At 41.2% G+C, this 12904-nt stretch overlaps 1 protein-coding gene and 1 non-coding gene across 4 annotated transcripts in view; one reads left to right on the forward strand and one right to left on the reverse strand.

The window, feature by feature from the left end:
- The window catches only part of DENND5A (DENN domain containing 5A), a 126054-nt gene that overhangs the window by 54878 nt on the left and 58272 nt on the right, over window positions 1–12904 (forward strand). For all 3 annotated transcript variants that reach the window (XM_017500307.1, XM_017500308.1, XM_017500309.2), the window contains one exon: window positions 6258–6445. In XM_017500307.1, the coding sequence (XP_017355796.1) occupies window positions 6258–6445 (188 nt within the window). The remainder of the gene's footprint in view (window positions 1–6257; window positions 6446–12904) is intronic.
- On the reverse strand, window positions 2667–2773 carry LOC119467190. Its single transcript, XR_005195722.1, has one exon. It is a non-coding gene; the product is annotated as a U6 spliceosomal RNA (small nuclear RNA).

A 12904-nucleotide genomic window follows, 5' to 3' on the forward strand; every position in this document is an offset into this window, starting at 1 on the left:
TTTTTAGTAGAGATGGGGTTTCAACATGTTGACCAGCCAGGCTGGTCTTGAACTTCTGACCTCAGGTGATCTGCCCGCCTTGGCCTCCTGAAATGCTGGGATTGAAAGAGCACATACCTCATATAAAGTGGACAGCTATGAATTAGCTCCAGTTAATTCCCTGTGGGTATACTGGCCTTATGTGACTAAATATTCCAGTATTTCATGAGGACCCAGATTTTTTATATGAAATCTCTGATTTTTAAGTATTGGCAACAATGTTCTTCTTAAACACTGCAGGCCAAACATTATCTGTTGGCTAAATGTAGTTCCCGAGGCTTCACTTTGCAACTTACAGTTTAAGATATGAAGTTACAGCCTCCTGTCTCTGGGTGAAATATAGACTCGGACAAATCATATTGCTTTCCTAGCTATTTCTTGGCTGGAGCTTCATAAAAATAATTTGAAATGAAACTTAGTTAAATATGGAAGAACTCTGGTTTAGAACAGAACAGAGAGGAGGAAACCAAACTATATAGAGTGTTAGAAGATACAGTAGGCTTTTAGGTACCTATAATGCAGTGTGTGTGTGGGAGTTGTTTAGAGGCAAGGAAAGGAGGATTGAAACAAATATGATGAACACAGTGGAGAAATAACATTCTTCCATCTGAGCTGCTTCTGTATTTCCTAAAATATGGGTTCTTGTATCCATGATAAGAATTTTGTAAGAGGTTCTAATGTAATTGAGATGGTTAGTATGTAGAATTGAATTGAACTTAGGACTTAAAGTCATGCTGAACATGGACAAGAGAAAGCTTTTTCCAGAAATTTCCTGGATATTGCCGAGCCTGGCTGAGGCCAAAGTGGAGTGGATTACTTTTCATTGGATGTAAATTATGCTTTTTGTTGTTAATAGAGTGCTTTAAACAATTTAGGTTGGTTTTCTTGAAGTAGTTTTTATTAATGATTCAAAGGCATCTTCCTTGTGTGGATAAAAATCACTCTGGCCAAAAACAAGCTATCACCACAGCAGTTGGTTTTGGCTGCTGCATGTCCTGCCTTCTGAATAGAAAAGGAGTGTTACTGAGGGAAAAGGAATGCAGGCTGAATTGTAAGATTCTGAGAGTGTAACCTTTTGGAATATTGAATTGGCAGTTTTAAACTGTGTTTTCTTTTTGGTATAGGTCATTTTATTTGCTTCTGGATACGACTTATTCTTTAGTTCATATAGAAATAGTGTTTTTTCAATAGCACAATTTTTAATTGGTTGTTTAAAAATTATTATTATTACTGTATTTTGAGACAGGGTCTCATTTTGTCACCTGGAGTGCAGTGACACAGTCGTGACTCACTGCAGCCTTGACTTTCCCAGACTCCAATGATCCTTCTGTCTTAGCCTCTTAGATAGCTGGGTCTACAGGCACATGCTGCTGTGTCTGGCTAGTTTTTGTATTTTTTTGTGGAGAAAAGGTTTTGCCATGTTGCCCAGGCTGATCTCGAACTCCTGGGCTCAAGCAGTCTGCCTTTCTTGGCCTCCCAAAGTGCTGGGATTATAGGCATAAGCCACTGCATCTGGCCTTATTTTAAAATTATATGCAGAATAGAAGCTCTTTATCTGAAGTGGAAACCAAAACAGTTACGTCACAGAATCCTAAAAATGATATATACAATTAATTTTATAATTAAATTTTATAATTAGATTATAAATTTATAATTAAATTTTATAATTAGATTATAAATATATAATTAAATTTTATAATTAGATTATAAATTTATGATTAAATTTATAATTAAATTTATTTTTAAATTATTTTTGAGACAGAGTTTCCCTCTTGTTGCCTAGGCTAGAGTGCAATGGCAGGATCTCAGCTCATTGCAACGTCTGCCTCTTGGGTTCAAATGATTTTCCTGCCTCAGCCTCCTGAGTAGCTGGGACTACAGGTGCACGCCACCAAGCCTGGCTAATTTTTGTATTTTTAGTAGAGATGAGGTTTCACCATGTTGGCCAGGCTGGTCTCGAATTCCTGATCTCAGGTGATCCACTGGCCTTGGCCTCCCAGAGTGCTGGGATTACAGGTGTGAGCCACCGCACCTGGCCTAAGTAATTTAACTTAATACATACAACTGTATAGTCAATAATCTTTGTTGAAGAGTCCAGCCATTTCCCATGATTACGAAATCACAAATCAGATATCTGCATTGTTTTTCTTGCATAAACCACACCCATAATGCATTGACTAGATTTTCTTGTTACTTTTGTTGTTGTTGTTGTCGTTGTTTTGAGAGGTAGTCTCGTTCTGTTGCCAGGCTGGAGTGCAGTGGCGTGATCTCAGCTCACTGCAACCTCTGCCTCCCAAGTTTAAGCGATTCTCCTTCTTTAGCCTCCCGAGTACTTGGGACTACAGGTGCATGCCACTACGCCCAGCTAATTTTTGTATTTTTAGTAGGCACAGGGTTTCACCATGTTGGCCAGAATGGTCTCGATTTCTTGACCTCCACCCGCCTAGGCCTCCCGAAGTGCCAGGATTACAGGCGTGAGTCACCGCGTCTGGCCCTAATTCCTTTTTTTTTGTAAAGTGGAGTGATAACTTAAAGAACCTTGCCAAAGAACAAGAGTAGAGACTACCTCTAGATTTTTGTAGTGTTCCCTAGTATTTATTTTTATTTTTATTTTTTTTAGAATAATTTTAAATATGGAACGATTCACAAATTTTCATGTCGTCCTTGCGAAGGGGCCATGCTAATCTTCTCTGTATCTTTCCAATTTTAGTATATGTGCTGTTGAAGTGAGCACTAGTTGTTTATTCTTAATTGCTTCATTATATGCCTAATTCAATACAGTGTTTTTTTTAGTGACTTCGAATTACTGAGTCTTTTAAAAGCATTTAATTCTGTTTTCAGAGAAATAGCCATTCTTTCTTTTTGCCCTCCGAGTTTGCCATTTATGTACACTATATTTGGTTATGTTATATAATCCAGTAGTAAGTTCAGCTGGCACAGGTTTGGGAACAAATGAGTGGGAGCAATGTATGCTTTACTCAGAGTGGGGAGTATCAATCAGTAAAGTGACTTGGCTAAGTAAAGGTTAATGAGAAATCTCTAATGATATTTTACTATTTAAAGTAGTCATTTACTGTAAAAATAATAAATGCTTAAGGCATAAAATCAAAACAGTTCCACAGGGAATCAAATATTTTCCCCTCTCTGTATGGTAGCTGGATATCAAATTTTTTGTGTATCCTTAATGAAAATAATAGTTTTTAAAAACAAATAGATATAAATGCGATGTGCACAAATAATGCAGAGAAAGTTGAAAGTCCCCCCCACTCCTTTTTTTTTAAGACAGGGTCTCTCTCTGTCACCCAGGCTGGAGTGCAGTGGCGCTATCTTGGTCCCCTGCAGCCTCCACCTCCCAAGTTCAAGTAACTCTCATGCCTCAGCCTCCCAAGTAGCTGGGATTACAGGTATGTGCCACCACACCTGTCTGATTTTTGTACTTTTAGTAGAGATGGGGTTTGCCATGTTGGCCAGGCTGGTCTGAAACTCCTGGACTCAAGTGAACTGCCTGCCTTGGCCTCCAAAAGTGCTGGGATTACAGGTGTGAGCCACTGCACCCAGCCCCTTTTTCTTTGATCTAGTATTCTACATCTGAGAAGTAATCTTTTAATTTTTAAAAATGCCGTCTTTTCCAGTGTTTTTAATAACGTCCTTTTTCTTTTGTTTTTTGAGATGGAGTTTCACTCTGTTGCCTAGGTTGGCGTACAGTGGCGCAATCTTGGCTTACTACAACCTCAGCCTCCCAGGTTAAATCAATCCTCCTGCCTCAGCCTCCTGAGTAACTGGGATTATAGGCACACACCACCATACCCAGCTACTTTTTGCATGTTTAGTAGAGATGGGGTTTTGCTATGTTGGCCAGGCTGGTCTTAAACTCCTGACCTCAAGCAATCTGCTCTCTTCTGCCTCCCACAGTGCTGGGATTACAGGCATGAGCCGCCACGCCTGGCCCAATGTACTATTTTTTATGTTAGGTGTTGAATACACATGTATTAATGTAAATATTCTTTAAATTATACAAATACACTATGAAAGATGTATGGTATATTAAAATAAAAGTTGAGGCCGGGTGTGGTGGCTCATGCCTATAATCCCAGCACTTTGGGAGGCCAAGGAGGACAGATCACTTGAGATCAGAAGCTCAAGACCAGCATGGCCAACATGGTAAAACCCCATGTCTACTAAAAATACAAAAAATTAGCTGGGCGTGATGGTGCACACTTGTAATCGCAGCTACTCAAGAGGCTGAGGCACGAGAATCGCTTGAACCCAGGGGGCGGAGCTTCCAGTGAGCAGAGATCACACCACTGCACTCCAGCCTGGGCGACAGAGCAAGACTCTGTCTCCAAATAACTTACTCACTCACTCACTCACTTGAAAAAAGGCATTCCAAGAGTGTAAACTAACTTGAAAAACAGGATTTCAAGAGTGTAAAATGAAGGGTAGAAATGTACAACATTACAAGAGTGTACAATGAAGTGTACGACTTCTATTTCTGCTCCCTGGTTCTCCTTCAGGGAGGTTACCACTGTTTTCTGTTTCCTTGTAGATACAGCCGTGTACATACTACGCATATACTTTTTAAAAAGAACACAAATGGGAGCATACTAATTAATCATTGTTTTGCAACTTGCCCGGACAGTTTATAAGTGTTTGTAAATATGTAGGAGCTGCCTGCGGTTTGTTTAGAGGGGACTTATTTATAGAGTGGTCCCAAGCCTGATGTCTTTATCTGCACATACAAGTCATAAAAATGGACCTGGTGCATTTAAGTGAGACAATGTCACTTAAAAGAGGTTCTTAATGCCCAGTAGATTCCAAGGGTTTTAGGAGCTGTGCGTTTCAGGAACCAGGGAAGAGAACAAATATATATGTTTATCACACTAGTAAAGTTATTTACAGGTTATGCTCTTCTTTGGTTATCTAGGAGCAAGGTGATAGGCAACTTTCAAAGCTTTATTAGTGAGCAAATGTAGGATGTTTTGCTCAACTTCTGCTTTTCAGCTTCCACTCCCTTTCTACTGAGACTTTCTCATTTCCTAGAAAGTTTTTGTTACTTACAGCTACTTTATGAACCAAGCTGTGATTTAAATGGTAGGGCAAATTTTTAGCATGTAAAATCATTTTAATTCCTGTGACAGCTCATTTAAAACCACCCATTCCAGAAAAATTTTACTTATATGATTTAAAAATGTATGTTCTGCTTTGTTCTTAAATGCCTGAAACCATCATATTTGTGAATAGTAATTTGTCAAATTTCAGCTTTAACCAGTCAGTTTTTTTGGCTTTACCAATATATTACTTTTTTTTTTTTTTTTTTTTTTTTTTTTTTTAATTGTTTTTTTTTTTTTTTTAAAAGAGCTGGAAATTACATTCTGAAGAGCAGCCAAATATTGATCACAAGATTTCCCTTCAGGCTGTGGTCTCTGACCTGTAACAAGAGTTTTGAATCACGAAAGTCAATCCTGGGTCTTTCAAGTTCTAGGGAAGTTTTTTTTTTTTTTGAGAAGAAGTATAGCTCTGTCACCTAGGCTGGAGTACAGCTAGTTGGCCACTGTGGTCTCAAACTGCTGACCTCAGGTGATCCAAAATACTGGGATTACAGGTGTGAGCCACTGCATCCAGCCTCTAGGGAAGCTTTTTGTTGAAATGTTAAAATAACATTTTTATGCTGTTTTCATTCAGGAAAGGTTGCCAGGTATAGGGTAGACTTGGCTAATGTGGAAAAATCAGCTTCTGCATGCTTTGTAGTTCTTTGTGCTTGATTTTGCAGGCAAAGCTCACATAAGCTCCTTACAGGATGTTCTGCAGAAGTATCTTAGTGAGAAATGAGCCTTTTTGCTTCCATGCTAAACTGGGTCCCAGACCAACTGTTTTTTCTTTTTGTCCCGTTCTCTTACCTTCTTTCTTAAGAGGATCTACTATCACATTCTGGCGTAGTATTTGGAGCAAGATGCCATTAATTATTTTTGTTGTATTTCCATATTAGATTTTATTATGAGCAAGTACCTGTGTGTGTAGGTTTATTTCAATTTGTGGTCCACAGGGTCTCTTGGTTGTCTCTCTGACACCCTCAAGGGAATCACTATGAGTATACCCTTGCTAAAGTTTATCCTAATCCTTTCTAAATAAGAAATTGTATTGAAGGTTTTAACTTACCGTTTGGGAAGGAAGTGCCTTGTTTTTGACTGATTTGTATGTGTGCTTTTTTTTTGACCCAGATTACCAGAGACTGATGACTGTGGCGGAGACGATTACAGCTCTCATGTTTCCTTTCCAGTGGCAGCATGTCTATGTCCCTATTCTCCCAGCTTCTCTCCTGCATTTCTTAGATGCTCCTGTTCCATACCTGATGGGCTTACATTCCAATGGCCTGGATGACCGGTCAAAGCTGGAGCTGCCTCAAGAGGTGAGAGCTCAAGTATTGGTACCTCTGGGTGAGTGAGAAGGGGAGAGAAGGGCTTTGGGATGAACCCAGCACATATGGTGTTACCAAGATTATTTTCTTTTATTTTGGTGAATATGAATAACTTTTCAGGAAAAAAGTAAAAACAATGAACATTTAGTTCAATTTATTTTTTTTATTTTTTTATTTTTTTATTTTTATTTTTTTTTTTTTGAGACGGAGTTTCACTCTTGTTACCCAGGCTGGAGTGCAATGGCGCGATCTCGGCTCACCGCAACCTCCGCCTCCTGGGTTCAGGCAATTCTCCTGCCTCAACCTCCTCAGTAGCTGGGATTACAGGCACGCGCCACCATGCCCAGCTAATTTTTTGTATTTTTTATTAGTAGAGACGGGGTTTCACCATGTTGACCAGGATGGTCTCGATCTCTTGACCTCGTGATCCACCCGCCTCAGCCTCCCAAAGTTCTGGGATTACAGGCTTGAGCCACCGCGCCCGGCTTTAGTTCAATTTATATCATTCCAGAGACACTTATCATCTTTATCAACTGACATACATACATTGTTATTTCTGTATTTATACTATTGTTTCTGTTTTGTTTTGCTTTTTCAGAGACAGTGTTTTGCTGTGTTACCCAGGCTGCGTGCTGTAGCATGATCGTAGCTTACCGTAGCCTTGAACTCCTGGGCTCAAGTGAGCCTCCTGACTCAGCCTCCTGAGTAGTTGGGACTACAGGAGCATGCCGCCACACCCAGCTAATTGTTTTTTATTTTTTGTAGAGGCAGGGTCTCACCATGTTTCCCAGGCTGGTCTCGAACTACTGGGCTCAAGTAATCCTCCTGCCTTGGCCTCCCAAAGTGTTGGGATTATAGGCATGAGCCACTGTACTTGGCTAAGAAAAGAATTGATTTAAAATATGTATTTCCTATTTCATTCTAAAGTAGATTTAAAGCATGATTAGAAATAAGATTGTTTTATTTTTAATTTTTTTAGAATTACCAACAGAACTGGTATGTTATTTTGTGGCTGTTATGAAACTAGCTGGGGGCAAGTGCTTTCCTATTTCGAATTTCTTAGTCATTAGAAAGGCCTGGGAAGAAGTCTTTGGAGTATATATACACTGGTGTCACCATGACTCTTTGTTTTCTCCCTCCACCAACATTTCTTTAGGGGTAGAGATTTTTATATATAACTGAGGAATATGAGTGAGGGACCCCAAGAAGAGAGCATTCTCATGGAACTGGATCTGGGTAGCACTATGTTGTTGAGCATGTCTGGGCAGCATATTTGATGAATGTCCCTGATAATTAGACCGTACCTGTGATATTTAAATTATAGTCAAATGCATCTCTCTGCTCTTTTCTCTCTTCTTTAGTTTTAGAATCAATATGTCTTCTTTGTCTTCCTTGTAGCTTCTTCCATTTTTGCCCTTTTTTCTTCTTTCACTTTATAGAGCTTTGTGCTCTTTGGGGTGGAACAAGATTGATTAAGGAACAGAAGATCTAAATGATGGATAAAATCATTGAGATTGGATAATACTGAGTTTTTTTGTGTACTTGCTTACTAGTACCATACATATACATGAAGAGTAGGTATCAAAGACTGGAGAAACAAGAGCTTTTTGTTGTTTGCTTTAAACAAATGTGTATTTAATATTGATATGACTTAGTCAACCTAATTATAATTCTGTACAAAAAATATAATTCTGTATAACAAAAAATGGTTGAAGGTAGAAGGCCAAAAAGGCAAGCTATGTGCATAATTTAATAAATAGGCCACTAAGCAAGAAGCTAGATTTCTCAGCTTCATTTTCCTCTTTGGTATCAGCTTTCCTTATACTTGGGGCAAGTTCTGATCCCTCTAAGATCTTTCAACATTGTTGCCTCTGTGTTCTTCATGTATACGGGTGTATGAAAGGAATTCTGAGAGACCAGCAGGTTTCTTAATGGGACTGTTTAAGAAACCATGGGTTGTTTAAGAAACCCAAAAGTTGGCTGGGCGCGGTGGCTCATGCCTGTAATCCCAGCACTTTGGGAGGCTGAGGTGGGCAGATCACCTGAGGTCAGGAGTTCAAGACCAGTCTGATCAACATGGTAAATCCCAGTCTCTACTAAAAAAAAAAAAAAAAAAAAAATTAGCAGGGCGTGGTGGTGCATGCCTGTAGTCCCAGCTACCTGTGAGGCTGAAGCAGGAGAATTGCTTGAACCCTGGAGGTGAAGGTTGCAGTGAGCCGAGATCGCGCCACTGCACTCCAGACTGGGCAACAGAGTGAGACGCTGTCTCAAATTAAAAAAAGATACCTAAAAGTTCTCTCTGTTCTGGACTGTTGAAGCCTCCATGTTGCTGTATTCCCCATCCCTGCTGCAATCTTTGCATCTGAGCTTCTGGCCTCTCACTGTAGTCTGCTTGGGAAGGAATGGTGGCAGTAGAACACTAGAATTAACTGTATGTGCTTCATAAGTGGTTCTTGGGTCTTGGATCTCAGAGTCCCAGCTCTTTAATACTTTCCCTCTGAAAATCACACATTTGTGGGAGCAGTTATATAGCTGGATATTTTCTACCTTGATTTTTAGCAGGTAAGCTCTGGGATATCAGCCTGTATAGTTCCTGCAGAAAACCTTCAACTAGGGGAAAAGAGCTGGCTCTGAAAGACAACTTTGGAGTATCTCAGAAATGACATGTTTATAGTAAAAAATTCTAACAGTGCACAAAAGCATAAAGAATAAAATTGAAATTACCTCAAAATTTACCACCCAGAGATAACTACTTTAGATATTTTGGTACACATCTTTAAAATATGTGGTGTCTGTTAACTACACTGTTAGAAGGAAGCTTTGGGGTAGCATATTAGCCTGTTTTTACACTGCTAATAAAGACATACCCGAGACTGGGCAATTTACAAAAGAAAGAGGCTTAATGGACTTACAGTTACATGTGGCTGGGGAAGCCTTGCAGTCATAGGTAAGGCAAGGAGGAACAAGTCACATCTTACATGGATGGCAGCAGGCAAAGAGAGAGCTTGTGCAGGGAAACTCCCCCTTATAAAACCATCAGATCTCGTGAGACTTACTATCATGAAAACAGCACAGGAAAGACCCACTGATGATTCAACTACCGCCCACCCCCCCACTGGGTCCCTCCCACTGGGTCCCTCCCACAACACATGAGAATTTAAGATGAGAGTTGGGTGGCGACACAGCAAAACCATATCATTCCATGCCAGCCCTTCCCAAATCTCATGTCCTCACATTTCAGAACTAAAAATGTCTTCCCAACAGTTCCTCTAAGTCTTAACTCATTTCAGCATTAGCTCAAAAGTCCATAGTCGAAAGTCTCATCTAAGACAAGGCAAGTCCTTTCTTTACGAGCCTGTAAAATCAAAAGCAAGTTAGTTACTTCCTAGATACAGTGGGGGTACAGGTGTTGGAAAAATACAGCCATTCCAAATGGGAGAAATTGGCCAAAACAAAGGTACCACAGGTCTCATGCAAGTCCAAAAGCCAGTGGGGCAGTCAAATCTTAAAGCTCCAAAATGATCTATTTTGACTCCATGTCTTACATCCAGGTCACATTGATGCAAGAGGTGGGTTCCCATGGTCTTGGGCAGCTCCCCCCCTATGGCTTTGCAGGGCTCAGCCTCCCTCCTAGCTGCTTTTACAAACTGGTGTTGAGTGTCTGGGGCTTTTCCAGGCACACATTGCAAGCTGCCAGTTGATCTACCATTCTGGGGTCTGGAGAATGGTGGCCCTCTTCTCATACCTCTACTAGGCAGTGTCCCAGTAGGGACTCTATGGGGGCTCTGACCCCACATTTCCTTTCCACACTACCCTAGCAGAAGTTCTCCATGAGGGCCCTGCCCCAGCAGCAAACATCTCCCTGGGCATCCAGACATTTCCATACATCCTCAAAAATCTAGGCAGAGGTTCCCAAACTGCAATTCTTGACTTCTGTGTACCTGCAGGTTCAACACCATGTGGACACTGCCAAGGCGTGGGGCGTCCATCCTCTGAAGCCACAGCCGGAGCTCAACATTAGCCCCTTCAGCCACAGCTGGAATGGCTGGGATGCAGGGCACCAAGTCCCTACGCTGTACACAGCACAGGGACCCTGGGCTTGGCCCATGAAACCACTTTTTCCTTCTAGGCCTTTGGGCCTATAATGGGAGGGGCAGCCATGAAGACCTCTGACATTCCCTGAAGACATTTATCCCCATTGTCTTGGGGATTAACATTCATTCCTCCTTACTTATGCAAATTTCTGTAGCTGGCTTGATTTTCTCCTTTGAAAATGGGATTTTCTTTTCTGTGGCATTGTCAGGCTGCAAATTTTCTAAACTTTTATGATCTGTTTCCCTTTTAAAACTGAATGCTTTTAATAGCACCCAAGAGACCTCTTGAATGCTTTGCTGCTTAGAAATTTCTTCTACCAGATACCCTGGATCATCTCTCTCAAGTTCAAAGTCCAACAAATCTCTAGGGCAGGGGCAAAATGCTGCCAGTCTCTTTGGTAAAACATAACAAGAGTCACCTGTGCTCCCGTTCCCAACAAGTTCCTCATCTCCATCTGAGACCACCTCACCCTGGATTTCATTGTCTATATCATAATCAGCATTTTGGTCAAAGCCATTCAACAAGTCTCTAGGGAGTTCTGAACTTTCCCACATTTTCCCATCTTCTCCTGAGCCCTCCAAGCTGTTCCAACTTCTCCCTGTTACCCAGTTCCAAAGCTGCTTCCACATTGTTGGGTGTCTTTTAAGCAGTGCCCCACTTTACTGGTATCAATTTACTGTATTAGTCTGTTGCCATGCTGCTGCTAAGGACATACCTGAGAGTGGGAAGAAAAAGAGGTTTAATGGACTTAACACTTCCACATGGCTGGGGAGGCCTCACAATCATGGCAGAAAACAAAGAGGAGCAAGTCATGTCTTACATGGATGGCAGCCCCCAAAGAGAAAGCTTGTTCAGGGAAACTCCCCTTTATCAAACCATCAGATGTTGTGAGACTTAATTCACTGTCATGAGAACAGTATGGGAAATACCTGCCCCCATGATTCAACTACCCCCTACTGGGTCCCTCCCACAACATGTGAGAATTTAAGATGAGATTTGGGTGGGAACACAGCCAAATCATATCAGATGGGGCTGGGGAAATTCACCTGGGACTGTATAAGGGGGCATCATCAGGGTAGTGAGGTGGGGCAAGTTTGGTTTATAAAAAGGACATTCTACAGAGGGACAGAGAGTGTGTATTTCCTAGTCCCCCAAATCAGAATTCATCAGTTACTGCCATCTTTGGGTATCAGAAGTCTGTCAAAAGCTTTTTGTTCCTTTTTGCACCAACACGTGAGCTTAGCTGGCCCTGAGCAAGTGAAAGTGCTGAGCTGCCTTTGTGAGGAGTCCTTTGTCCTGTGCTTCTCTTTGGAGCTTCATTGAGTTCAGGAAAGAGACATTTCATCCAGTTATGTTAGAGAATTAAGCAAAGGATATTAGAGTAAAGAAAGGGGTACCACTTTTTTTTTTCTATCTTGGACCCTTCTTTCCTGCTTGCCCTCCCCTCCCCAATTTCTCAGGACACTCCTTCAATAGCTTTTTTCCAGTCATCTGTGTGTTGAACTCCTTTTCAATGAATAACTTGAGGATAGACTAGAGAAACAGGCTGGCTGTTGTTTGGTATTAGGAACTCAGCATTGGGAAAGAGCATTGTGACCTTGAGCAGAAGATATTTGGGAGACTTCTTAGGATTAGGGGATCCATGTGATCACTTACCTCAGAGCAGCTAAGTCTACCTATAATCCCTCCCAACGAGGCAGGTGGTTAACGGAGGAAAACTGATCACTTGGGGTTTAGTACTTCTTCCAGGCTACTCTCCCCAAAGTTGTTAATGTAAGAAGTAACCTCTTGTCAGCTGCGAAAGAGGGTGTATGAGGAGTTTCTAGTAGTTTGTAAGTTGCTTCTGTGTGCCAGAACCCCTCTGTATGGTAAGAGGAAACAGCATGAAGCTATTGTATTGTAGCAGGAGCGGCCATGGGAAATCAGCCCTCAAACACCAAATGGGGAAGGAAGGAGTTTATTACAGCCAGGAGCTGAGGAATAATTTGTCCAAATTCAGCTTGTTTTAACAAAGGAAGGTTCTACCTTTTTATATAGGCTTATACTTTAGATATTACACATGGAAGCATCTTAGGTTTACAGCCTTAGAAATCACGTATGAAAGGGTTTCAGGTTTACAGTTTTAGGAATCACATGGGAAAAGGTTTCTGGTTTGATCTTGTTTTAAGTAAAAACATTGTCTTGCGGCCGGGCGCGGTGGCTCAAGCCTGTAATCCCAGCACTTTGGGAGGCCAAGGCGGGTGGATCACGAGGTCAAGAGATCAAGACCATCCTGGTCAACATGGTGAAACCCCGTCTCTACTAAAAATACAAAAAATTAGCTGGACATGGTGGCGCATGCCTGTAATCCCAGCT

This window comes from Cebus imitator, unplaced genomic scaffold (genome assembly GCF_001604975.1).
Source record: "Cebus imitator isolate Cc_AM_T3 unplaced genomic scaffold, Cebus_imitator-1.0 Scaffold265, whole genome shotgun sequence".
Lineage (NCBI taxonomy): Eukaryota > Metazoa > Chordata > Mammalia > Primates > Cebidae > Cebus > Cebus imitator.